The following is a 25,960-nucleotide window of genomic DNA, read 5'->3' on the forward strand; positions in this document are numbered from 1 at the left end:
TGTTTGTAAACAAAACAAAGTAAAAATGTTAAACACTGTATAGCCTCAAAACATGGTTAAAAGTATAATTCTGATATCATGGATGGTCCAGCCTTGCATCCATAGATCTGTCTATGAATTTGAGACGGTTTACATTTCTCCAGCCCCATCCCTCAGCATCTTACCGAAACAGGGGCGGGGATAACGCTTTATTGTTTCTACTGCTTTAACCCAGCTCAAACCCCAAAAGCTACTCTTTCAACAGAGAGAGAGAGAGAGAGAGAATTTGACTTTTAATATGGTAGATTTTTAGCTTGCCTTGAAACGTTATCTAAAAGCAACATTAAAATAACGGATAGAAAGTCAGCTCTTCTCAAGTAAGATTTTCGGAACAAACAGTAAAGCAGGAAATCACTAAGGAAGTGACTACGGAGGACTTAGCAAACAATTACATTTTTTCATATCTGACTGTGTTATTAGCCTGGATCATTACCATAGAGAGGAGAGGAGGAGCAGAGAGGAGGAGAGGTCAGTGGAAGAGAGGAGATGGGGAGTGGGAGGAAGGGAGAGGAAAGGGGAAGAGATTTTCTCATGTTAAACAAACATCTAACAGACTCAACACTACGGTCCCTTCCTACAGTACTACTGTAGGAGTGGTATTGTATTAGTGGCATCCATCGGCCCCTGCCAGCAGACCTGGGAAACCCTTTAATTAGTATGGGTCCTGAAGCTAATTGATTGTTTCATGCATCATTTAGGACTCCATCTCCACAACTGTAAGGGACGATGCAGTCTATAGAGAGACTACATGAGCTAACAAGGAAACATAAAATGTCAATCTCAATGTCTACCCTGGTTAAAGAAAGCTTAAAAATGAAAGAGCGGAGGAGTGTGTGCCATATTGAAGCTATCAGAGTGCAGGGGATGAGGCACACACAAATCTTGACTCATGTCTATGTCTCCTATATGATAGGATCACCCAGGGGCGATCAGTGCAGTACCTTTCTCTACAGCGCTCCATTTATTTGCTTCAGATTGCCTCCGGGCAGGAAGAGAAAAAAACCCTGCTAGCCACAGAGCCAGCTGATGACCAATTCACAGAAAAAGACAAATGTCTGGGAAAGAAAGAGAGAACCTTGTCTGGAGAGCTGTAAGGCGTGTAAGTAGAGAAGATTAGGAGGAGCAGAGACGCATCCTCCTATTGTTACTGGAGTGGAGAGATGCAGAGAGAGAGATGCAGAGAGAGAGAGATGCAGAGAGAGAGAGATGCAGAGAGAGAGAGACAGAGAGAGAGATGCAGAGAGAGAGAGACAGAGAGAGAGATGCAGAGAGAGAGATGCAGAGAGAGAGAGAGAGAGAGATGCAGAGGAGAGAGAGAGAGAGAGAGGATGCAGAGAGAGAGAGAGAGAGATGCAGAGAGAGAGAGAGAGAGATGCAGAGAGAGAGAGAGAGATGCAGAGAGAGAGAGAGAGATGCAGAGAGAGAGAGAGAGATGCAGAGAGAGAGAGAGAGATGCAGAGAGAGAGAGAGAGAGAGAGAGAGAGAGAGAGAGAGAGAGAGAGAGAGATGCAGAGAGAGAGAGAGAGAGAGAGATGCAGAGAGAGAGAGAGAGAGAGAGAGATGCAGAGAGAGAGAGAGAGAGAGAGATGCAGAGAGAGAGAGAGAGAGAGAGATGCAGAGAGAGAGAGAGAGAGAGATGCAGAGAGAGAGAGAGAGAGATGCAGAGAGAGAGAGAGAGAGAGAGAGAGATGCAGAGAGAGAGAGAGAGAGAGAGAGAGAGAGAGAGAGAGAGAGAGAGAGAGAGAGAGAGAGAGAGATGCAGAGAGAGAGAGAGAGAGAGAGAGATGCAGAGAGAGAGAGAGAGAGATGCAGAGAGAGAGAGAGAGAGAGAGAGAGAGAGAGAGAGAGAGAGAGAGAGAGAGATGCAGAGAGAGAGAGAGAGAGATGCAGAGAGAGAGAGAGAGAGAGAGAGAGAGAGAGAGAGAGAGAGAGATGCAGAGAGAGAGAGAGAGAGAGAGAGAGAGAGAGAGAGAGAGAGAGATGCAGAGAGAGAGAGAGAGAGAGAGAGAGAGAGAGAGAGAGAGAGAGAGAGAGAGAGAGAGAGAGAGAGAGAGATGCAGAGAGAGAGAGATGCAGAGAGAGAGAGAGAGAGAGAGAGAGAGAGAGAGAGAGAGAGAGAGATGCAGAGAGAGAGAGAGAGAGAGAGAGAGAGAGAGAGAGAGATGCAGAGAGAGAGAGAGAGAGAGATGCAGAGAGAGAGAGAGATGCAGAGAGAGAGAGAGAGAGAGATGCAGAGAGAGAGAGAGAGAGAGAGAGAGAGAGAGAGAGAGAGAGATGCAGAGAGAGAGAGAGATGCAGAGAGAGAGAGAGAGAGATGCAGAGAGAGAGAGAGAGAGAGAGAGAGAGAGATGCAGAGAGAGAGAGAGAGATGCAGAGAGAGAGAGAGAGATGCAGAGAGAGAGAGAGAGAGAGAGAGAGATGCAGAGAGAGAGAGATGCAGAGAGAGAGAGAGAGGAGAGATGCAGAGAGAGAGAGAGAGAGAGAGAGAGAGAGAGAGAGAGAGAGAGAGAGAGAGAGAGAGAGAGAGAGAGAGAGAGAGAGAGAGAGAGAGAGAGAGAGAGAGAGAGAGATGCAGAGAGAGAGAGAGAGAGAGCAGAGAGAGAGAGAGAGATGCAGAGAGAGAGAGAGAGAGAGAGAGAGAGATGCAGAGAGAGAGAGAGAGAGATGCAGAGAGAGAGAGAGAGAGAGAGATGCAGAGAGAGAGAGAGAGAGAGAGAGAGAGAGAGAGAGAGAGAGCAGAGAGAGAGAGAGAGAGAGAGAGAGATGCAGAGAGAGAGAGAGATGCAGAGAGAGAGAGAGAGAGAGAGATGCAGAGAGAGAGAGAGAGATGCAGAGAGAGAGAGAGAGAGCAGAGAGAGAGAGAGAGAGATGCAGAGAGAGAGATGCAGAGAGAGAGAGAGAGAGAGAGAGAGAGAGAGAGAGATGCAGAGAGAGAGAGAGATGCAGAGAGAGAGAGAGAGAGAGATGCAGAGAGAGAGAGAGAGAGATGCAGAGAGAGAGAGAGAGAGATGCAGAGAGAGAGAGAGAGAGAGAGAGATGCAGAGAGAGAGAGAGAGAGAGAGAGAGAGAGAGAGAGAGAGATGCAGAGAGAGATGCAGAGAGAGAGAGAGAGAGAGAGAGAGAGATGCAGAGAGAGAGAGAGAGAGAGATGCAGAGAGAGAGAGAGAGAGAGAGAGAGAGAGAGAGAGAGAGAGAGATGCAGAGAGAGAGAGAGAGAGAGATGCAGAGAGAGAGAGAGAGAGAGAGAGAGAGAGAGAGAGAGAGAGAGATGCAGAGAGAGAGAGAGAGATGCAGAGAGAGAGAGAGATGCAGAGAGAGAGAGAGATGCAGAGAGATGCAGAGAGAGAGAGAGAGAGATGCAGAGAGAGAGAGAGAGAGATGCAGAGAGAGAGAGAGAGAGAGATGCAGAGAGAGAGAGATGCAGAGAGAGATGCAGAGAGAGAGAGATGCAGAGAGAGAGAGATGCAGAGAGAGAGATGCAGAGAGAGAGAGAGAGAGAGAGAGAGAGAGAGAGAGAGAGATGCAGAGAGAGAGAGAGAGCAGAGAGAGAGAGAGAGAGAGATGCAGAGAGAGAGAGAGAGAGAGATGCAGAGAGAGAGAGAGCAGAGAGATGCAGAGAGAGAGAGAGAGATGCAGAGAGAGATGCAGAGAGAGAGAGAGATGCAGAGAAAGAGAGAGATGCAGAGAGAGAGAGATGCAGAGAGAGAGAGAGATGCAGAGAGAGAGAGATATGCAGAGAGAGAGAGAGAGCAGAGAGAGAGAGAGATGCAGAGAGAGAGAGAGAGAGATGCAGAGAGAGAGAGAGAGAGAGATATGCAGAGAGAGAGAGAGAGAGATATGCAGAGAGAGAGAGAGAGATATGCAGGAGAGAGGAGAGAGAGAGATATGCAGAGAGAGAGAGAGAGAGATATGCAGAGAGAGAGAGAGAGAGATATGCAGAGAGAGAGAGAGAGATATGCAGAGAGAGAGAGAGAGATATGCAGAGAGAGAGAGAGAGAGAGAGAGAGAGAGAGAGAGAGAGAGAGAGAGAGAGAGAGAGAGAGAGAGAGAGAGAGAGAGAGAGAGAGAGAGATCCATTCCTATTATTATTGTTAAAGCCCTGGGTGCTTCAACTGGACTAGGCTCTGACAATGTATGACAAACCATGGTACTGTGCAGTGGTGATGGCACTGTGGAAGTTTAGAGAAGAAGGAAAGAAGGCGGAGGATGAGAAGAAGACTGATTGTTTACATGCTGCCTACATAACACCAGCAACCATTAAGGGAACATTGACGCAATAAAACAACTTGAAAGCAACATGAGCAGAACAGAAGGTTGGATTAATTCTGTTTCAAATGGACCGTGTTAATCCCTTTGTATATAACAACTGGTGTTAATACATTAACACTGAATGAGGGTCCCAATTCCACACACACATGCACACACATAACAGCTGTATGCTGCTTGAGAAGAGATGGGGGATGAAAAGTGACGAGAAAAGAACAGATGAGAAAGAACAGAAGAGAAGAAAATAAAAAGGGATTATGCACTGAACAAAAATATAAACGCAACAATTTCAAAGATTTGAAGTTCATATAAGGAAATCAGTCAATTGAAATAAATACATTAGGACCTCATCTATGGATTTCACATGACTGGGAATACAGATATGTATCTGTGGGTCACAGATACCTTAAAAAAAGGTAAGGGTATGGATCAGAACACCAGTCAGTATCTGGTGTGACCACCACTTGCCTCATGCAGTGCGACACATCTCCTTCTCATAGAGTTGATCAGGGTGTTGTTTGTGGCCTGTGGAATGTTGTCCCCACTCCTCTTCAATGGCTGTACAAAGTTGCAGGATATTGTCTAGAACACGCTGTCGTTCATGTCGATCCAGAGCATCCCAAACATGCTCAATGGGTGACATATGTCTGGTGAGTATGCAGGCCATGGAAGAACTGGGGCATTTTCAGCTTCCAGGAATTGTTCATTTTTATGAAAATTGTTTGTACTTTACCCCCGTTTTCTCTCTAATTTATGATTTTGTCTTATCGGCTGCAACTCCCCAACGGGCTTGGGAGAGGTGGAGTCATGCGTACTCTGAAACATGACCCACCTAACCACGCTCCTTAACAACCGCCAGCTCAACCCAGAAGCCAGCCGTACCAATGTGTTGGAGGAAACACTTTTCAACTGGCGACTGGGGTTAGCCCGCAGGCATCCGGCCCGCCACAAGAAGTCGCTAAAGCGCAATGAGCCAAGTAAAGCCCCACCAGCCAAACCCTCCCCTAACCTGGACGTCGCTGGGCCAATTTGTACAACAGATTGTAACGACTCTAGCAATTGTAACGACTCTAGCACTTCGATGCAGTGCCTTAGACCGCTGCGCCACTCGGGATGCCCTAGCTTCCGGGAATTGTGTACAGATCCTTGCGGCATAGGGATGTGCATTATTATGCTGAAACATGAGGTGATGGCGATGGATAAATGGCATGACAATGGGCCTCAGGATCTCATCACGTGCATTCAAATTTCCATCGCTAAAATGCAATTGTGTTCGTTGTCCGTAGCTTATGCCTGCCCATAACCCCACCATGGGGCACTTTGTTCACAAGGTTGACATCAGCAAATCCCTCGCCCACACAATGACATACACGTGGTCTAAGTTTGTGAGGCCGGTTGGACACACTGCAAAATTCTCTGAAACAACATTGGTGGCGGCTCACGATAGAGAAATTAACATTCAAGTGGACAGTCCTGCAGTCAGCATGCCAATTGCATGCTCCTCAAAACTTGAGACATCTGTGGCATTGTGTTGGTGTGACAAAACTAAACATTTGACCTGTGTAATGATCATGCTGTTAAATCAGCTTCTTGATATGCCACACATGCCAGGTGGATGGATTATCTTGGCAAAGAAATGCTCACTAACAGGGATGTATACAAATTTGTGCTTAACATTTTTGAAAAATACGTGCATATGGAACATTTCTGGTATCTTTGATTTCCATGTTTCATTTATATTTTTGTTCAGTGCAGATTAAACCTACTAAAGTAACATGCCATATCTTAGCAAACAAGCCCAGACAGATGCAGAGACACAAGGGGGTGGAGCATGCAGCAGTTATTATAAAACATGAGCACTATAGTCCATTATCGTCCATTTAGGCTTCAAACAGCAAAAACATCACTTTCCACTTCATTTAGTCACACAAACATCGGTGCACACCACTCACCCGCCCTGGCCCATGCTGTCAAAAAAAACATAAAATGTTAAGAGTTAGGAAAGTGCTTTTTAATCTACAACACTCAGAAAGACCTAGTTTTGTGTATGCATTTTACATAAGCAGAGTAAAAAAGTAAACTCCTGCCTCCAACAAACTGGTCTCCAATTACACTGTTGACCTCCATCACACTCATACACAATAAACCACATCAATATACACTGAGTGTACAAAACATTAACAACACCTTCTTAATATTGAGTTGCCCCTACAAGGTGTCGAAAGCGTTCCACAGGAATGCTGGCCCATGTTGACTCCAATGCTCCCCACAGTTGTGTCAAGTTGTGGCTGGATGTCCTTTGGGAGGTGGCCCATTCTTGATACACATGGGACACTGCACCTGGCACATACTACCTGTTCAAAGGCTCGTAAATATTTTGTCTTGCCTATTCACTCTCTGAATGGCACACATACACAATCCATGTCTCAATTGTCTCATTCATTTAACATTTACACAAACTTCAAAGTGTTTCCTTTCAAATGGTATCAAGAAAATGCATATCCTTGCTTCAGGTCCTGAGCTGCAGGCAGTTAGACTTGAGTATGTCATTTTAGGCGAAAATTAAAAAAATGGGTCTGATCCTTAAGAGGTTTTAACCTATCTCCTCCCCTTCATCTACACTGATTGACGTAGATTTAACAAGTGACATCAATAAGGGATCGTAGCTTTCACCTGGATCCACCTAGTCAGTCTACATCATGGAAAGAGCAGGTGTTCTTAATGTTTTGTACACTCAGTGTACATACAGCACATATTACATGCATCCACAGACTCCATTCAGTGATGGTCACACCTCCATGTCACTGTGGCCAATGGCCATTGTGTTACATATAGTTAGGTGCATAATTATTGGCACCCTTGATAAAGATGAGCAAAAAACTGTATAAAATAAATAAATAAATAAATAAATAATACAAGCTACTGTATATTGTTAGCTAAAAAGTGGGATATTATTTTATACCAATACAATTGCTCAGATAAATAGATTTTGTGACGATAGCACCAATGCCAATTATCAAACTCCAGGTGGTGCTATGCAGTGGCGTGTCCAGAACATTTTGAATGGGCACAGACCCAGTTTAGGGGGGGCCATAGCATTTTGAACCTTAAATCAATTCAAGGTGGAATTTCTTCAATTTAATTATGATAGTTCAATGCCTTAAATGCTTCAGCTTTGGTTTGGCATATAAGGGTATTAGCATACAGCAGTATAATTCACTCGAAAGTGCCCTACAGAGAGCGAGTTCTACTATAACATTCGAGGGGGTCTCAATTTTTTTACTTTTTTTTTACAGGACCTCCTGTGTGTTTTTTTTAATGGGTTTTATAGTAAAATACATGTACTTTCACTTAAAAAATGTATTACCTTTTATTGTCTCATGAACACAGCCAGTCATGATTTTTTTTCATCTAACTGTCAAACAAATCACTTCAAAAAGTAGGTTAAGTAGGTTACCTGCACACATTCATCTACTCAAAAATAAGTCCAGCATCTGAACAGTGCACCCACCATTTCAATGGAAAGAGACATCTATTAAGTGTAATGGCATTCAGCCAACAAAATGGCGTGTATTTAGGATGCTAATAGAAGCCAGGCTTCCCCAAACATTTTTACATTGAAGGAAAATTATGATATACACGAATGAGAAATAATAGTAAGTTTGTTTATTTTTTCAATTTGCAAGAGGCTGAATTCATTTCACCAGAGAAAGCATCCGAGCGAGGAAAAAATAACAAACTTGTAGCTATAAATACGAATACAATTACGAGCCTAGTTGGTTTAGCTAAGGAAAAAGCCCAGAACCTTCGCGCTAGCCATGATAGGCTGAGATAATGGATGGGCTGGACATGCCGAGAGATGAGTTTGGATTGGTCTGCCATGCAGCACACTTCTATCTACAACATGAGCTGCTCAGTATGTGTAGACAGTCCATGCTACCGTGGCTTTTTTGAAAGATAAAACGTTAGCCATGGAGAACAAAAAAAGTGTTTCTACTGTTCTCAACAACATTGCTGCCCTGAATTTAGAAGGAACTATCGGCAAAGATCAGTGATAAGTTGTAGAAAAAAATGAAGTTGTGATGGACTACTTTCTGCACACGGTCAGTGTGAACCGCAGGGACTTGACACAACGGGCCAAACAAGCTGTAGCTAACTACAAACCAAACAGAAAAGACAGGCTGCCATGAAGCGTTCATCCATCTATACAGGTAAGAGTCTAGCTACATTTTCAGATATTATACTTTTTGGTCAGAAAGTTGTTTTCATTGCAAGTTAAAGCGTAATGTTCGCTAGCCAGCAAACGTTAGCTTGCTGGCTCACTAGCTAATATTACGTGTATGATCTGTGTAGTAATATTATTTTTATCTCAGAAAATGCTAGTTATAGCCTAATGTTAGCTAGCTAATATTGAACCAAATTCGTTAGCTTTAGCTACGTGCGGATTCATACTACAGCATTTCATGCATGGTGGCTAGCTATGACAATCCATTTGTACTGTTGCTATGAGTTGGGATTATGGTTCATTATTTATCTAGCTAGCTACATGTTTAAACAAAATATTCCACTTTGCCAGATAATTACATGACCCATCAAGTTAGCCAGGTGTGTCTGGGTGTCAGGTGGTGGGTGTAGCTGGTGCATGAAGTCAGGCGCAGGAGAGCAGAGATGAGTGAACAACGCACTTTACTTAATAAATGGCACAAAGTAAACATACCAATGTGCGAACAATAACGGTTGCCACAAAACACAGGTGAAAACAGCACCCAGAAAAAAACCAGCCGTAAACGTACCGACCTGAACAATAAACAATCACACACAAAGACATGGGGGAAACAGAGGGTTAAATACATGACCAGTAAATGGGAAATTAAAACCAGGTGTGTGGGAAACAAAGACAAAACCAATGGAAAATGAAAAGTGGATCGGCGATGGCTAGAAGACCGGCGACGTCGACCGCCGAGCGCCACCCGAACAAGGAGAGGAACCGACTTCGGCGTAAGTCGTGACACTGGGGGTGATTACGTTATGGCCATCTATTGTATTTCATGAAAACGTGTACACTTATCTACAGTGCATTCAGAAAGTATTCAGACCCCTTGACTTTTGCCACACTTTGTTACGTTACAGCCTTATTCTAAAATGGAGTAAATTATTTCCCCCCCCATCAATCTACACACAATACCCCATAATGACAAAGCAAAAACAGGTTTTTAGACACTTTTGCAAATGTATAAATGTTTTTAAAAAAAATGTATATGACATTTACATAAGTATTCAGACCCTTTGCTATGAGACTCGAAATTGAGCTCAGGTGCATCCCGCTTCCATTGATGATCCTTGAGCTGTTTCTACAACTTGATTGGAGTCCACCTGTGGTAAATTAAATTGAGTGGATATGATTTGTAAAGGCACACACCTGTCTATAAAGGGTCCCACAGTTGACAGTGGATGTCAGAGCAAAAACTAAGACATGAGGTTGAAGGAATTGTTCGTAGAGCTCCGAGACAGGATTGTGTCGAGGCACAGATCAGTTTTGGCACAAAAGGGCACTAAAAACATTTCTGCATGTCCCCAAAAACACAGCGGCCTCCATCATTCTTAAATGGAAGAAGTTTGGAACAACCAAGATTCTTCCTAGAGCTGGCTGCCCGGCCAAACTGAGCAATCAGGAGAGGTGACCAAGAAACCGATGGTCACTGACAGAGCTCCAGAGTTCCTCTGTGGAGATGGGAGAACCTTCCAGAAGGACAACCATCTCTGCAGCACTCCAGCAATTAGGCCGTGATTGGTAAAGTGGCCAGATGGAAGCCACTCCTCAGTAAAAGGCACGTGACAGCCCGCCTGGATTTTGCCAAAAGGCACCTATAAAAGACTCTCAGACCATGAGAAACAAGATTCTCTGGTCTGATGAAACCAAGATTGAACTCTTTGGCCTGAATGCCAAGTGTACGTCTGGAGGAAACCTGGCACCATCCCTACTGTGAAGCATGGTGGTGGCAACATCATAAGGATCGAGGGAATGATGAATGGAGCAAAGTACAGAGAGATCCTTGATGAAAACCTGCTCCAGAGTGCTCAGGACCTCAAACTGGGGCGAAGGTTCATCTTCCAACAGGACAACGACCTTAAGCACACAGCCAAGACAACGCAGGAGTGGCTTCGGGACAAGTCTCTGAATGTCCTTGAGTGGCCCAGCCAGAGCCCGGATCGGACATCTCTTGAGAGTCCTGAAAATAGCTGTGCAGCGATGCTCCCCATCCAACCTGACAGAGCTTGAGAAGATCTGCAGAGAATAAATGGGAGAACCTCCCCAAATACAGGTGTGCCATGCTTGTAGCATCATACCCAGGAAGCCTCGAGGCTGTAACCATTGCCAAAGGTGCTTCAACAAAGTACTGAGTAAAGGGTCTGAATACTTATGTAAATGTGATATGTTTTTTATTTTTAATATATTTCTAATAACCCCTTTTTGCTTTCTCATTATGGTGTAACCCCCCCCCCCCCCCCCCCGATTTTAATCAATTTTAGAATAAGATTGTAACATAACAAAATGTGGAACTCTGCCTAGAAGGCCAGCATCCCGGAGTCGCCTCTTCACTGTTGACGTTGAGTCTGGTGTTTTGCGGGTACTATTTAATGAAGCTGCCAGTTGAGAACTTGTGAGGCGTCTGTTTTTCAAACTAGACACTAATGTACTTGTCCTCTTGCTCAGTTGTGCACCGGAGCCTCCCACTCCTCTTTCTATTCTGGTTAGAGCCAAACTCTCCTCTCCTCCTCTAACTGCCATTGACAATTGAAATGCTCAACGAAATACTGAGACCTCTGACTGTGTAAGCGTCAATGCACCACGTTATTCTGCTCCCCTACCTAGCCACCCCTTGTAGTACAATACTGAGCCATGACCTTTAGATATAACGTGCTGTCAAGAACAGGCCATAAGAGGACTGTAGTAGTGCTGCTGTCAAAATGGCCATTCTGTGTGTCTCATTTCTTCATAGACCTCGCTCACTCTCTCTCCCTCTCATTCTCTGTCTCTCTGATTCTCTGACTCTCTCCATCTCTCTAAACCTTTCCCTCTCTCCCTGTTTCACTGTTCGATCCATGCTCTGGAGAAGCTAGCCTGACTAGCCTTCCGCTGTGAGTCTTATGAAAGTCATAAAGTGTGTGTGTGTGGGTATTCCGCAACGCACCGCTGTACACACGCAGCCACCATCACCCATTCAGCCATGGACTAGAGGGCCGGAATGAACACAGACACACACAATTCACTCTCCTCACGTCCCCCTCCACCGGACTTTACATCTGCACACCTGTCAATCTCTCTCTCTCTCTCTCTCTCTCCCTCTCTCTCTCTCTCTCCTCTTTCTCGACATCTCTCTCTTTTCTATATGAATAAACAAGGAAATGCTGGAGTGAGAGGTTCTTTCACTCCGTCACTGCATTCACACTGTAGAGAGAGCATGCAGTGTCACTCACCCTCCTTTGATGTAGTCGAGGAAGGTGACCTCTATATCCACCAGGAATGAGAGCAGTGTTACCTGGAGACAATATTGATACAAGGATGGCACGGGCTTTACAATGAAGACAATGACTAAACCAAGCTCAAATCAATGTTTTAGTTCTCTGTTCTAGAAGCGAAAAACATAAACAAGATAAAAAGAACGAATGGACAGCGTCTGTTATGGCTTACCGTTCCAGAGTTGAGGTATTTTTTCTTTTTTCCTTTCTTCTTTGGATTTACAACCTGTAGACAAAACAGCAGCCTTGTTACACAATTCAAACATACACATGGATAGTCTGATTATAAAACAACAATACACAAAGATTAGTCTCTCTCCCTCTCTATGATGCAATCCTTGACTTGGAAGTGCAGCATACAGTGTTTTAATCTGAGCTGTAAGGTGTTAAATTAAACCTTGGAGCTCAGCAGGCCGTACAAACCCTCTGGAAGAAAACATCCGATAAGTCCTAAATGGCACTGTCATGTCTTGATTATCATTAATGTGCATGACTGTTATTTTATAAAATAATGACATACCACGTTCAATTATTACGCAATTAAATTAATCATATAACAATTAATCAAAGTAGCAATCTGGGGAACCACGGGAAAAGTTATTTAACGAGTTACTATCTCCTGACTAAAGTCTGATGTAATATATATTTATATCTTTAGTCACAGTCATTTCATTAATTCTTATTTACGTTCAGTCTCATTCTAAATGTCGCAAAATTCTTGGATATCTGCATGATACCTAGGATAAATGATGAATCAGCAATATACAAATTGGCTTAATTATTTATTTACTAACTAACTAAATAATCACACAGAGTTACATAAACACACATAGGACAGCTTACACATTGATTACTACACAATGACAAGTCCCTAGTGGACAAAAACGATATGACGGCTTGTTACACAAAATTACGGATTCCACTTCCATACATACAGCTGAAAAGTATGTTCATGGAAATGTGATTACTTTGCACATGAACGGCCGCTCATTCGAAAGAATTGCAAGGCACATACAGTTGAAGTCGGAAGTTTACATGCACTTTGGTTGGAGTCATTAAAACTAGTGTTTCAACCACTCCACAAATTTCTTGTTAACAAACTATAGTTTCGGCAAGTCGGTTAAGACATTACTTTGTGCATGACACAAGTAATTTTTCCAACAATTATTTACAGACAGATTATTTCACTTATATTCACTGTATCACAATTCCAGTGGGTCAGAAGTTTACATACACTAAGTTGACTGTGCCTTTAAACAGCTTGGAAAATGATGTCATGGCTTTAGAAGCTTCTGATCGGCTAATTGACATCATTTGAGTCAATTGGAGGTGTCCTTGTGGATGTATTTCAAGGCCTACCTTCAAACTCAGTGCCTCTTTGCTTATCATCATGGGAAAATCAAAAGAAATCAGCCAAGACCTCAGAAAAAAAAAGTGTAGACCTCCACAAGTCTGGTTCATCCTTGGGAGCAATTTCCAACCGCCAGAAGGTACCACGTTCATCTGTACAAACAATAGTACGCAAGTATCAACACCATGGGACCACGTCAGCCGTCATACCACTCAGGAAGGAGACGTGTTCTGTCTCCTCGAGATGAATGTACTTTTTTGCGAAAAGTGCGAATCAATTCAAGAACAGCAAAGGTCCTTGTGAAGATGCTGGAGGAAACAGGTACAAAAGTATCTACATTCACAGTAAAAAGAGTCCTACATCGACATAACCTGAAAGGCCGCTCAGCAAGGAAGAAGCCACTGCTCCAAAACCGCCATAAAAAAGCCAGACTACGGTTTGCAACTGCACATGAGGACAAAGATCGTACTTTGGAGAAATGTCCTCTGGTCTGATGAAACAAAAATAGAACTGATTGGCCATAACAATCATCGTTATGTTTGGAGGAAAAAGGGGGAGGCTTGCAAGCCAAAGAACACCATCCCAACCGTGAAGCACAGGGGGTGGCAGCATCATGTTGTGGGGGTGCTTTGCTGCAGGAGGGACTGGTGCACTTCACAAAGGAGGGAAAAATATGTGGATATATTGAAGCAACATCTCAAGACATCAGTCAGGATGTAAAGCCTGGTCGCAAATGGGTCTTCCAAATGGACAATGACCCCAAGCATACTTCCAAAGTTGTGGCAAAATGGCTTAAGTACAACAAAGTCAAGGTATTGGAGTGGCTATCACAAAGCCCTGACCTCAATCCTATAGAAAATGTGTGCGCAGAACTGAAAAAGCGTGTGCGAGCAAGGACGCCTACAAACCTGACTTAGTTACACCAGCTCTGTCAGGAGGAATGGGCCAAAATTCACCCAACTTATTGTGGGAAGCTTGTGGAAGGCTACCGAAACATTTGCCCCAAGTTAAACAATTTAAAGGCAATGCTACCAAATACTAATTGAGTGTATGAAAACTTCTGACCCACTGGGAATGTGATGAAAGAAATAAAAGCTGAAATAAATCCCTCTCTCTACTATTATTCTGACATTTCACATTCTTAAAATAAAGTGGTGATCCTAACTGACCTAAAACAGGGAATATTTACTTGGATTAAATGTCAAGAATTGTGAAAAACTGAGTTTAAATGTATTTGGCTAAGGTGCATGTAAACTTCTGACTTCAACTATATATATATATATATATATATATATATATATATATATATATATATATATATATATATATATATATATATATATGCAGCTCTGTAGAAGTATGTAGTCAGATGTCTCTCCTGTTTGCAGTTACTATTAACACATTGTTTTTCAATTAAAAAGCCTGACTTAATGCATCAACAGTCACAGTATTGTGGAAATTGTTTTTATGGCTTTATTTTTTATTAATATCAATGAGTATGTAAAACAAATAATTAAGTCGAGTTGTTATAGAATGAATTTACATTTATTTGAAGTAACTTTTGACAAAACTTAAATTCATATTGGGAACTCGACCCTGTGAATGCCATTTGACTGGTCAGTTCATTCAGCATCTTCATGAACGACATCACCACGCAGGTTACACAGGGCAGCACAGATTCAAAGTATTTTGTCCATTTTAGGTGAGAGGTTGATTGGCACTGTCTGAGATGTTTATAAACCGTTTGAGCCTTTGAATTACACGTTCCACATGAACCCTCACGTTAGCTATCCATCTTGTACATGTAGTGTCTTCCTCTGACAGCTGTGCTCCTCTGTTTGTGAAGGCTGGAATTGTTCATTTGACCTTCCTCTCGTGTAGCAGATCACGGATTGTGAAGCCCCGGTTAGCCTTGACCTTATCACTTGGACAGAGGTACTCCAGGAACCCAGAATCCAATGTTATATATTTGTCCATATGCAGAAGAGATGAATAAAACTAGACCACAAAGTGCAATGGCCACCAGATATTTGATAGTGTTCTGGGCGTGGTAATGGCTGAATGACTCTCCCCTTGAATCCCGATTCTTGCACTTATGTAAAGCAGTTTCTGAGCAGTCAGTAATGCAGGTTGTTCCTGGGTAGTAGTCCTTAAAAAATGTTGGCATTGTAGCACAGATGGTCTCCTTTGGCAGTCATGGAATGTAATCCCTCAAATTCTCTTCCATCATGTCAATCCAATAACTAATCACTCGACTGACAATACTCTGGGAAACACCAAACTTTTCTGCTAGGTCCTGCTGCAGCAAGCTTAGCTACAGCTTCATCAGTGTCATCAGGAGTTGGTCTGTCAGGTCTAACTGAAAGCTGCCTTTGTAGAGGGGTAGAAGACGTTCTGCCAGGGTAGAAAAGGCAGCAAGAGACAAGCCTGTATGCAGTCGACAGAGTGCTTTGATCCTAAGCAGGGTTTTGAGGAGAGGTGCTGCTGGGCACTGTGTCCCTGCCTCACAGGTAGTGGGCTTTACATGATCACCTGAGCTGTAGTTGTGATCACTTAGAGATGGGTCTTCCCATTGGGTTTGGGCATCCTTCTCTGAAGGCATATCCATTCCTTCTATCCGTGTTGGCCAATCCCCATTTTCAATTTTGGTGAACACTCGCGCCTGTTGTGTCATCTGTTAAGAAATCAGTACGGCTTGTTAAACAAGTCAATGGACAATAATAACAAAACACCATACTGCATGGACGCTCCTAATAATATTTAATAATCATAATAATTACCTCCATATAAAATGGGAATTTCTTATTGAGTTGTAGAGGAAATAAATGTGCTATTATGAGACACAAAATGAGAGCAGGCAAAGTGCTCAAGTGTTTGGCTTACCTGTCACTGATGACTGCCAGACCAACCCACAACACTTCTTCACGAGTGGCGCATCGTAGCCAAGCCATGGGGGTGCAGGTTGTATGAGGCTCCAAAGGTACGTTCAGATCGACGTAGAGGTTGGTGTTCAAAAACTTTGCTGCTCTAAAAACTTCCTCCTCTACATCCAATTTTTGTGACAGCCTCGTACTGAACATATAATGCTTGTCATGTTGATCGATTTTTGGATTTTTTGTGGTTCTGTCAGTGTAAAACCATCAAGCTGGTGTGTTTACGTACATATTCAATCTCACCCCATCCCAGTTTGCTGTCCCCACATGGTTCAAGATGGCCACCATTGTTCCTGTACCCAAGAAGGCAACGGAAACTGAACTAAATGACTATCGCCCAGTAGCACTCACTTCTGTCATCATGAAGTGCTTTGAGAGACTAGTCAAGGATCGTATCACCTCCACCTTACCTGTCACCCTAGACACACTTCAATTTGCGTACCGCCCCAATAGGTCCATAGACGATGCAATCACCATCACACTACACACTGCCCTATCCCATCTGGACAAGAGGAATACTTATGTATGAATGCTGTTCATTGACTACAGCTCAGCATTCAACACCATAGTACCGGCCAAGCTCATCATTAAGCTTGAGGCACAGGGTCTCAACCCCGCCCTGTGCAATTGGGCCCTGGACTTCTTGACAGGCCACTCCTAGGTGGTGAAGGTAGGAAACAACATCTCCAATTCGCTGATCCTCAACACTGGGGCCCCACAAGGGTGTGTGCTCAGCCACCTCCTGTACTCCCTGTTCACCCATGACTGCGTGGCCATGCACGCCTCCAACTCAATCATCAAGTTTGCAGACGACACAAGAGTAGTAGGCTTGATTACCAACAACGACGAGACAGCCTATAGGGAGGAGGTGAGGGCACTCGGAGTGTGGTGTCAGGAAAACAACCTCTCAATCAACTTCATCAAAACAAAGGAAATGATCGTGGACTTCAGGAAACAGCAGAGGGAGCAACCCCATCCACGGGAGAGCAGTGGAGAAGGTGGAATGTTAAGTTCCTCAGTGTACACATCACGGACAATCTGAAATGGTCCACCCACACAGACAGTGTGGTGAAGGCGCAACAGCGCCTCTTAAAACTCAGGAGGCTGAAGAAATTTGGTTTCAAATCAAATCAAAGTTTATTTGTCACGTGCGCCGAATACAACAGGTGTAGACCTTACAGTGAAATGCTTACTTACAGGCTCTAAACAATAGTGCAAAAAAAGGTATTAGGTGAACAATAGGTAAGTAAAGAAATAAAACAACAGTAAAAAGACAGGCTATATACATTAGCGAGGCTATAAAATTAGCGAGGCTACATCCAGACACCGGTTAGTCAGGTTTGTCACCTGAAACTAGATGTCGACCAATTAATCGGAATGGCCGATTAATTAGGGCCTATTTCAAGTTTTCATAACAATCGGAAATCGGTATTTTTGGACCCCGATTTGGCCGATTTTTAGACCTTTATTTAACTAGGCAAGTCAGTTAACCTCTCTAGGGTAGGGGGCAGTATTTGCACGGCTGGATAAAAAACGTACCCGATTTAATCTGGTTATTACTACTGCCCAGAAACTAGAATATGCATATAATTGTTTGATTTGGATAGAAAACACCCTAAAGTTTCTAAAACTGTTTGAATGGTGTCTGTGAGTATAACAGAACTCATATGGCAGGCAAAAACTTGAGAAGATTCCTTACAGGAAGTGCCCTCTCTGACCATTTCTTGGCCTTCTACACTCTCTTTATTGAAAACTGAGGATCTCTGCTGTAATGTGACACTTCCTACGGCTCCCATAGGCTCTCAGAAGGCGGCAGAAAGTTGAATGATGACTTTGCAGGCCATGGCTGAAAAACAGTAGCGCATTTGGTAAGTGGTCGATCAGAGAACAATGAGACTGGTGCGCACGTGCACGAGAAGAGTTCATTTTAGATTTTTAGTCTTTGAACGAAAACAGGGTTTCCCGGTCGGAATATTATCGCTTTTTTACGAGAAAAATCGCATAAAAATGGATTTTAAACAGCGTTTGACATGCTTCGAAGTACGGTAATGGAATATTTCGATTTTTTTTGTCACGATACGCGCCCTTCGGATAGTGTCTTGAACGCACGAACAAAACAGAGGATATTTGAACATAACTATGGATTATTTTGAACCAAACCAACATTTGTTATTGAAGTAGAAGTCCTGGGAGTGCATTCTGACGAAGAACAGCAAAGGTAATCCAATTTTTCTTATAGTAAATCTGAGTTTGGTGAGTGCCAAACTTGGTGGGTGTCAAAATAGCTAGCCCGTGATGGCGCGCTATCTACTCAGAATATTGCAAAATGTGCTTTTGCCGAAAAGCTATTTTAAAATGGGACATAGCGATTGCATAAAGGAGTTCTGTATCTATAATTATTAAAATAATTATGTTTTTTGTGAACGTTTATCGTGAGTAATTTAGTAAATTCACCGGAAGTTTGCGGTGGGTATGCTAGTTCTGAACGTCACATGCTAATGTAAAAAGCTGGTTTTTGATATAAATATGAACTTGATTGAACAAAACATGCATGTATTGTATAACATAATGTCCTAGGAGTGTCATCTGATGAAGATCATCAAAGGTTAGTGCTGCATTTAGCTGTGGTTTGGTTTTATGTGACATTATATGCTAGCTTGAAAAATGGGTGTCTGATTATTTCTGGCTGGGTACTCTGCTGACATAATCTAATGTTTTTCTTTCGTTGTAAAGCCTTTTTGAAATCGGACAGTGTGGTTAGATTAACGAGAGTCTTGTCTTTAAAATGGTGTAAAATAGTCATATGTTTGAGAAATTGAAGTAATAGCATTTCTAAGGTATTTGAATATCGCGCCACGGGATTCCACTGGCTGTTGAGTAGGTGGGACGATTTCGTCCCACATACCCTAGAGAGGTTAAGAACACATTCTTATTTTCAATGACGGCCTAGGAACGGTGGGTTAACTGCCTTGTTCAGGGGCAGAACGACAGATTTTTACCATGTCAGCTCGGGGATTCAATCTTGCAACCTTACGGTTAACTAGTCCAACGCTCTAACCACCTGCTTTACATTGCACTCCACGAGGAGCCTGCCTGTTACGCGAATGCAGTAAGAAGCCAAGGTAAGTTGCTAGGTAGCATTAAACTTATCTTATAAAAAACAATCAATCAATCATAATCACTTGTTAACTACACATGGTTGGTGATATTACTAGTTTATCTAGCCTGTCCTGCGTTGCATATAATCGCTTAGGTACACGTTGCACCAACCATAAACATCAATGCCTTTCTTAAAATCAATACACAAGTATATATTTTTCAACCTGCATATTTAGTTAATATTGCCTGCTAACATGAATTTCTTTTAACTAGGGAAAATGTGTCACTTCCCTTGCAACAGAGTCAGGGTATATGCAGCAGTTTGGGCCACCTGGCTCGTTGCGAACTGTGAAGACTTTCTTCCTAACAAAGACAGCCGACTTCACCAAACGGGGGATGATTTAACAAAAGCGCATTTGCAAAAAAAGCACAATCGTTGCACGACTGTACCTAACCATAAACATCAATGCCTTTCTTAAAATCAATACACAGAAGTATATATTTTAAACCTGCATATTTAGCTAAAAGAAATCCAGGTTAGCAGGCAATATTAACCAGGTGAAATTGTGTCATTTTGCGTTCATTGCACGCAGAGTCAGGGTATATGCAACAGTTTGGGCCGCCTGGCTCGTTGCGAACTAATTTACCAGAATTTTACGTAATTATGACATAACATTGAAGGCTGTGCAATGTAACAGGAATATTTAGACTTAGGGATGCCACCCGTTAGATAAAATACGGAACGGTTCCGTATTTCACTGACAGGAAAAACGTTTTGTTTTCGAGATGATAGTTTCCCGGATTCGACCTTATTAATGACCAAAGGCTCATATTTCTGTGTGTTATGTTATAATTAAGTCTATGATTTGATAGAGCAGTCTGACTGAGCGATGGTAGGCAGCAGCAGGCTCATAAGCATTCATTCAAAACAGCACTTTCGTGTGTTTTGCCAGCAGCCCTTCGCAATGCATTGCGCTGTTTATGACTTCAAGCCTATCAACTCCCAAGATGAGGCTGGTGTAACCGATGTGAAATGGCTAGCTAGTTAGCCGGGTGTGCGCTAATAGCGTTTCAGACGTCACTCGCTCTGAGACTTGGGAGTAGTTTTTCCCCTTGCTCTACATGGGTAACGCTCCTTCGAGGGTGGCTGTTGTCGATGTGTTCCTGGTTCGAGCCCAGGTAAGAGCGAGGAGAGGGACGGAAGCTATACTGTTACACTGGCAACACTAAAGTGCCTATAAGAACATTCAATAGTCAAAGGTATATGAAATACAAATCGTATAGAGAGAAATAGTCCTATAATTCCTATAATAACTACAACCTAAAACTTCTTAACTGGGAATATTGAAGACTCATGTTAAAAGGAACCACCAGCTTTCATATGTTCTCATGTTCTGAGCAAGGAACTTAAACGTTAGCTTTCTTACATGGCACATATTGCACTTTTACTTTCTTCTCCAACACTTTGTTTTTGCATTATTTAAACCAAATTGAACATTTCATTATTTATTTGAGGCTAAATTGTTTTTATTGATGTATTATATTAAGTTAAAATAAGTGTTCATTCAGTATTGTTGTAATTGTCATTATTACAAATAAATAATACTTTTTAAAAAAAATAGGCCGATTAATCGGTATCGGCTTTTTTTGGTCCTCCAAGAATCGGTATCGGCGTTGAAAAATCATAATCGGTCAACCTCTACCTAAAACCCTCACAAACTTTTACAGATGCACAATTGAGAGCATCCTGTCGGGCTCCATCACCGCCTGGTGCGGCAACTGCACAGCCCATAACCGCAGGGCTCTCCAGAGGGTGGTGTGGTCTGCACAACACATCACCGGGGGCAAACTACCTGCCCTCCTGGACACCTACAGCACCCGATGTCACAGAAAGGCCAAAAAGATCATCAAGGACAACAACCACCCGAGCCACTGCCTGCTCACCCCACTACCATCCAGAAGGCGAGGTCAGTACAGGTGCATCAAAGCTGGGACCGAGAGACTGAAAAATAGCTTCTTTCTCAAGGCCATCAGACTATTTAACAGCCATCACTAACACAGAGAGGCTGCTGCCTACATAGACTTGAAATCATTGGCAACTTTAATAAATAGATCACTAGTCACGTTAATAATGCCACTTTAATAATGTTTACATATCTTGCATTACTCATCTCATATGTATATACTGTATTTCATACCATCTTGCCTATGCCGCTCTGTCATTGCTCATCCATATATTTATATATTCTTATTCCATTCCTTTACTTAGATTTGTGTGTATTAGGTCGTTTTTGTGGAATTGTTAGATTACTTGTTAGATATTGCTGCACTGTCGAAACTAAAAGCACAAGCATTTCACTACACGAGCAATAACATCTGCTAACCATGTGTATGTGACCAATACAATTTGATTTGATTTAAAAGTGCCACTTTGCATGCGCTAGCGTCACGGGAATGTTGCCGGAAATAGAAACACAATTGCAACTAACTCGCCGTGATCACTGTAACATTCCAGAATAAGGCGAATAACGGAAGAGGGTGCTATTTGGGACGCAGCCCAATTTACACAGGATTTATAACCCTCTGCATCCTTGGTGGAGATTGGAGGGAATAAGTAAGGAAGGGCACATTTGCCTTTGAAGGGGAGGACCGGCTGTTTTATTGCATCTGGCTTGTAAAATAAAATGGATATTATCGCGTCCTCCATGGTTGTGCATGCACGCCCATAAAAAATACATAGACACAGACAGTGACACTTGGTTTTCCTTGTGTTGTGTTCAGTAACTGCTCTGGCAAGAGTAGATGTCACATCAAGTCAACAGATAGACAGAGAGGACCAGGGAGACAGGAGCTTCTCACAAGCGGCGTGTGTGTTTCACAAGTAAAGGAGAAGATGGTGATCGTTGCGCACGATGGACAACCATAAGTAGTGTGTGTGTACAACAGATCGGGCCCCATCCTGGGCATTGGGTGATGACTGTTAACAGATGGACAGATGGTTAAGGGAAGAAGGAACACATACGCAAACACACAGACAGCAGTGATGTGGAACCTCCTCTCCTAAATTGTACAATTTACAGTGGAGGAAAAAACGAACCAGAGAATATGTGAGGACCCAAGAGCTATGACTTGGGAAATGATAGATTCTCATGTCCCAGTGCCAGCATCTTGAATGACAACACACAATCACAGTGTGTCTGTGTGTCTTCCTTCTCTCATTAGACAAACACCAACTACTTAAAATAAGGGTTCCCCTGTGTGGTTCCCACTCAGAATATTGTTTGTTAATGAACAACTGTTCAGTCTTATCTTAGGAGACGGAGTGTGGAGGCTGGCCATCCATCAACATTTCCTCACTTTACGTCAAACTCCGTTAATTAAATTCCAGGAGAAATGCCATGAAGAATCGCTCCAGAGGGGATTTGCTAAATGTGCTTCTGTGTGGGTGAGTGACGTTAAGAGAATAGAGATAAATAATATCCCATTCCACCAAGCACACATACATATATAAATATGACGCATGCACACATACACACACACACACACACACTTACCTCATACACATTAAACTGGGACTGGCCTCTGGATAGCTCTCTGTAGCTGGTACTGAACTCTCCTATGAAATCATGGCTTAGGACACAACGCACAAAACAATCATTAGTATAATCGTAGCATTTCAAATACACAACTCACAAATTATAAAGTCAATCCCTCTCAGATAGTCTAGTGCAGGGGTACGCGCAATGCCGTCGGGGGTACACCAAATAAAAATGTAATTCAATTATTTTGTTGTAAAGAAATAGATTATTATATATTTTGTTTTTGCTTCACATTTTCAAACACTACATTAATATTTTCCAACGGGGCTATACATTTGGGTGAGTTTTTTTTCCACTCGCCTGAGTAGCCTCGTTTCACTGCCAAAAATAAAATTAAACCATCTAGGTGTTCAGCGAAGTAACAACACATAGGTCAAATACAGGTAGCCTAGTCAAATAATTAACATCCAATCACCTTAACCGTTACTTTCTTGCAGGAAACCTTCACTCTTGCGCAGACATTTAGAAACAAAACATGACAATTTGAAAAATAAGCCACGGGAGTTTTTTGAGCGAGAACAAAGACGACTTTCGAGTAGTAAGACATGTATAAAAGCAACAGATACCATTAATAAGAAGGGGCTAAAAGTGTCTTATATGGTGAGCTACAGAGTGGCTAGGACAGGCAAGCCCCATACTATTGTGGAGGACTTAATTCTTCCTGCTGCCGCGGATACGGCTAGGACCAATGCTGGGGGAAAAGGCCCCAAAAAACTATAGAGACAATGCCTTCATCAAACAACACTGTTTCACGATGCATCAGTGACATGGCAGGAGACGTTTTGAAACAATTACTGCTTCGCATACAAGCCAGCTGGATGAGTTACAGCTGGATGAGTCAACAGAGGTGGCAGGCCTGGCACAGCTGCTGGTATATGTCCGTTACGTTTATGGGGGGTCAATTAAGAAAGGATATTTTTAAAGAACTGGACAGCTTTGTGACATCAAATGGACTTTGGTGGTCAAAATGTGTTGGTGTCTGTACTCATGGTGCAAAAGCCATGACAGGGAGACATAGTGGAGTGGTAACGCGCATGCAAGCAGTTGCTCCCGACACCACTTGGGTACACTACAGCATCCACTGAGAGGCTCTTGCTGCCAAGGGAATGCCTGACAGCTTGAAATATGTTTTGGACACTACAGTGAAAATGGTTAACTTTGTTAAAGCAAGGCATCTGAACTCTCGTGTATTTTCTGCATTATGCAATGATATGGGCAGCGAACATGTAAAGCTTTTACAACATACAGAAGTGCGCTGGTTATCAAAGGCCAAAGTATTGACACGTTTTTTAATTGAGAAACAAGCTTAAAGTTTTCTTTACTGACCATAAGTTTCACTTGTCTGACCAGTTAAATGAGGATGAGTTTCTCACACAGCTGGCCTATCTGGGTGATGTTTTTTCTCACCTGAATGATCTGAATCTAGGATTACAGGGACTCTCCACAACTATATTCAATGTACAGGACAAAATTGAGACTATGATTAAGAAGTTGGAGCTCTTCTCTGTCTGCATTAACAAGGACAACACACAGGTCTTCCCATCATTGTATAATTTTTTGTATGCTAATGAACTCAAGCTTACGGACAATGTCAAATGTGATATAGCAAAGCACCTGAGAGAGTTGGGTGTTCAATTACGCAGGTACTTTCCCGAAACGGATGACACAAACAACTGGGTTTGTTATCTCTTTCATTCCCTGCCTCCAGTCCACTTGCCGATATCTGAACAAGAGAGCCTCATCGAAATTGCAACAAGCGGTTCTGTGAAAATTTAATTTAAATCAGAAGCCACTGCCAGATTTCTGGATGAGGCTGCGATCAGAGTATCCTGCCTTGGCAAATAGCGCTGTTAAGACACTGATGCCCTTTGCAACCACGTACCTATGTGAGAGTGGTTTCTCGGCCCTCACTAGCATGGAAAATAATTTAAGACTGAGACTCTACAATACATCCCAACATTGCAGAGTTATGTGTATCCTTTCAAGCACACCCTTCCCATTAACCTGTGGTGAGTTATTCACAATTTTGATGAACAAATAAGGTTCTGAGAGTGATTAAGTAGAGAATTCACTTGTGTTTTTCATGCAGCCACTTGAGGGTACAGTAGAGTATAGTGCCGTGAAAAGTATTTGCCCCCTTTCTGATTTTCTCTATTTTTGCAGATTTATAATACTGAATGCTATCAGATCTTCAATGAAAACCTAATATTAGATAAAGGGAACCTGAGTTTACAAATAAAAACATTTTAAACGTTTTTTTTATTAACAAAGTTATTATGCAACACCCAATTCCCTGTGTGAGAAAGTAATTTCCCCCTTACACTCAATAACTGGTTGTGCCACCTTTAGCTACAATGACTGGAACCAAACACTTCCTGTAGTTGTTTATCAGGCTCTCATCGCTATGGAGGAATTTTGGCCCACTTTTACATGCAGAACTGCTTTAACTCAGCAACATTTTTGGGTTTTCAAGCATGAACTGCTCGTTTCATGTCCTGTCACAACATCTAAATTGGGATTTGGTCTGGACTTTGACAAGGCCATTCCAAAACTTCAATTATGTTGCTTTTTAGCCATTTTCATGTAGACTTGATTGTGTGTTTTGGATCATTGTCTTGCTGCATGACCGAGCTGCACTTTAGCTCACAGACAGATGGCCTGACATTGTCCTGTAGAATTCTCTGATACAGAGCATAATTCATGGTTCCTTCTATTAAGGCAAGTCATTCAGGTCCTGAGGCAACAAAGTATCCCCAAACCATCCCACTACCACTGCCATGCTCTTGTTCTTACTGTGGAATGCAGTGTTTGGTTTTCGCCAGGCATAAATGGGATCTATGTCGTCCAAAAAGTTGACTCCAGTTTGCCAAAAAGCACCTTGAAGCACCTGGATGATCATCAAGACTCTTGGAAGAATGTTCTATGGACAGATGATTCAAAAGTATAACTTTTTGGGTGACATGGGTCCAATTATGCCTGGCAAAAACCAAACACAGTAAGAACCGCTTACTAACGGTCAAGCATGGTGGTGGTAGTGTGATGGTTTGGGGATGCTTTGCTGCCTCAGGACCTGGACGACTTTCTTAAAATAAAGTGAATTTGGAAACAAAGTGTAACCCCTCCACCTGCAAGCAAAGAGATGTTTGGTAACA

General features: G+C 42.6%; 1 protein-coding gene across 2 annotated transcripts in view; it reads right to left on the reverse strand.

Moving 5' to 3' along the window:
• LOC106575987 (copine-8) overlaps positions 1-25,960 on the reverse strand; it is a 150,474-nt gene that overhangs the window by 19,313 nt on the left and 105,201 nt on the right. Inside the window, exons 11-14 of one of the 2 annotated variants that reach the window (XM_014152769.3) lie at positions 22,764-22,839; positions 11,999-12,052; positions 11,785-11,846; positions 6,258-6,272 (exon numbers count right to left, since the gene is read on the reverse strand). In XM_014152769.3, coding sequence (XP_014008244.1) covers positions 6,258-6,272; positions 11,785-11,846; positions 11,999-12,052; positions 22,764-22,839 — 207 coding nt within the window. The remainder of the gene's footprint in view (positions 1-6,257; positions 6,273-11,784; positions 11,847-11,998; positions 12,053-22,763; positions 22,840-25,960) is intronic. The other variant, XM_014152770.3, reaches the window with a different exon arrangement.

The sequence above is a fragment of the Salmo salar genome, chromosome 17 (genome assembly GCF_965601325.2).
Source record: "Salmo salar chromosome 17, fSalSal1, whole genome shotgun sequence".
Classification (NCBI taxonomy): Eukaryota; Metazoa; Chordata; class Actinopteri; order Salmoniformes; family Salmonidae; genus Salmo; species Salmo salar.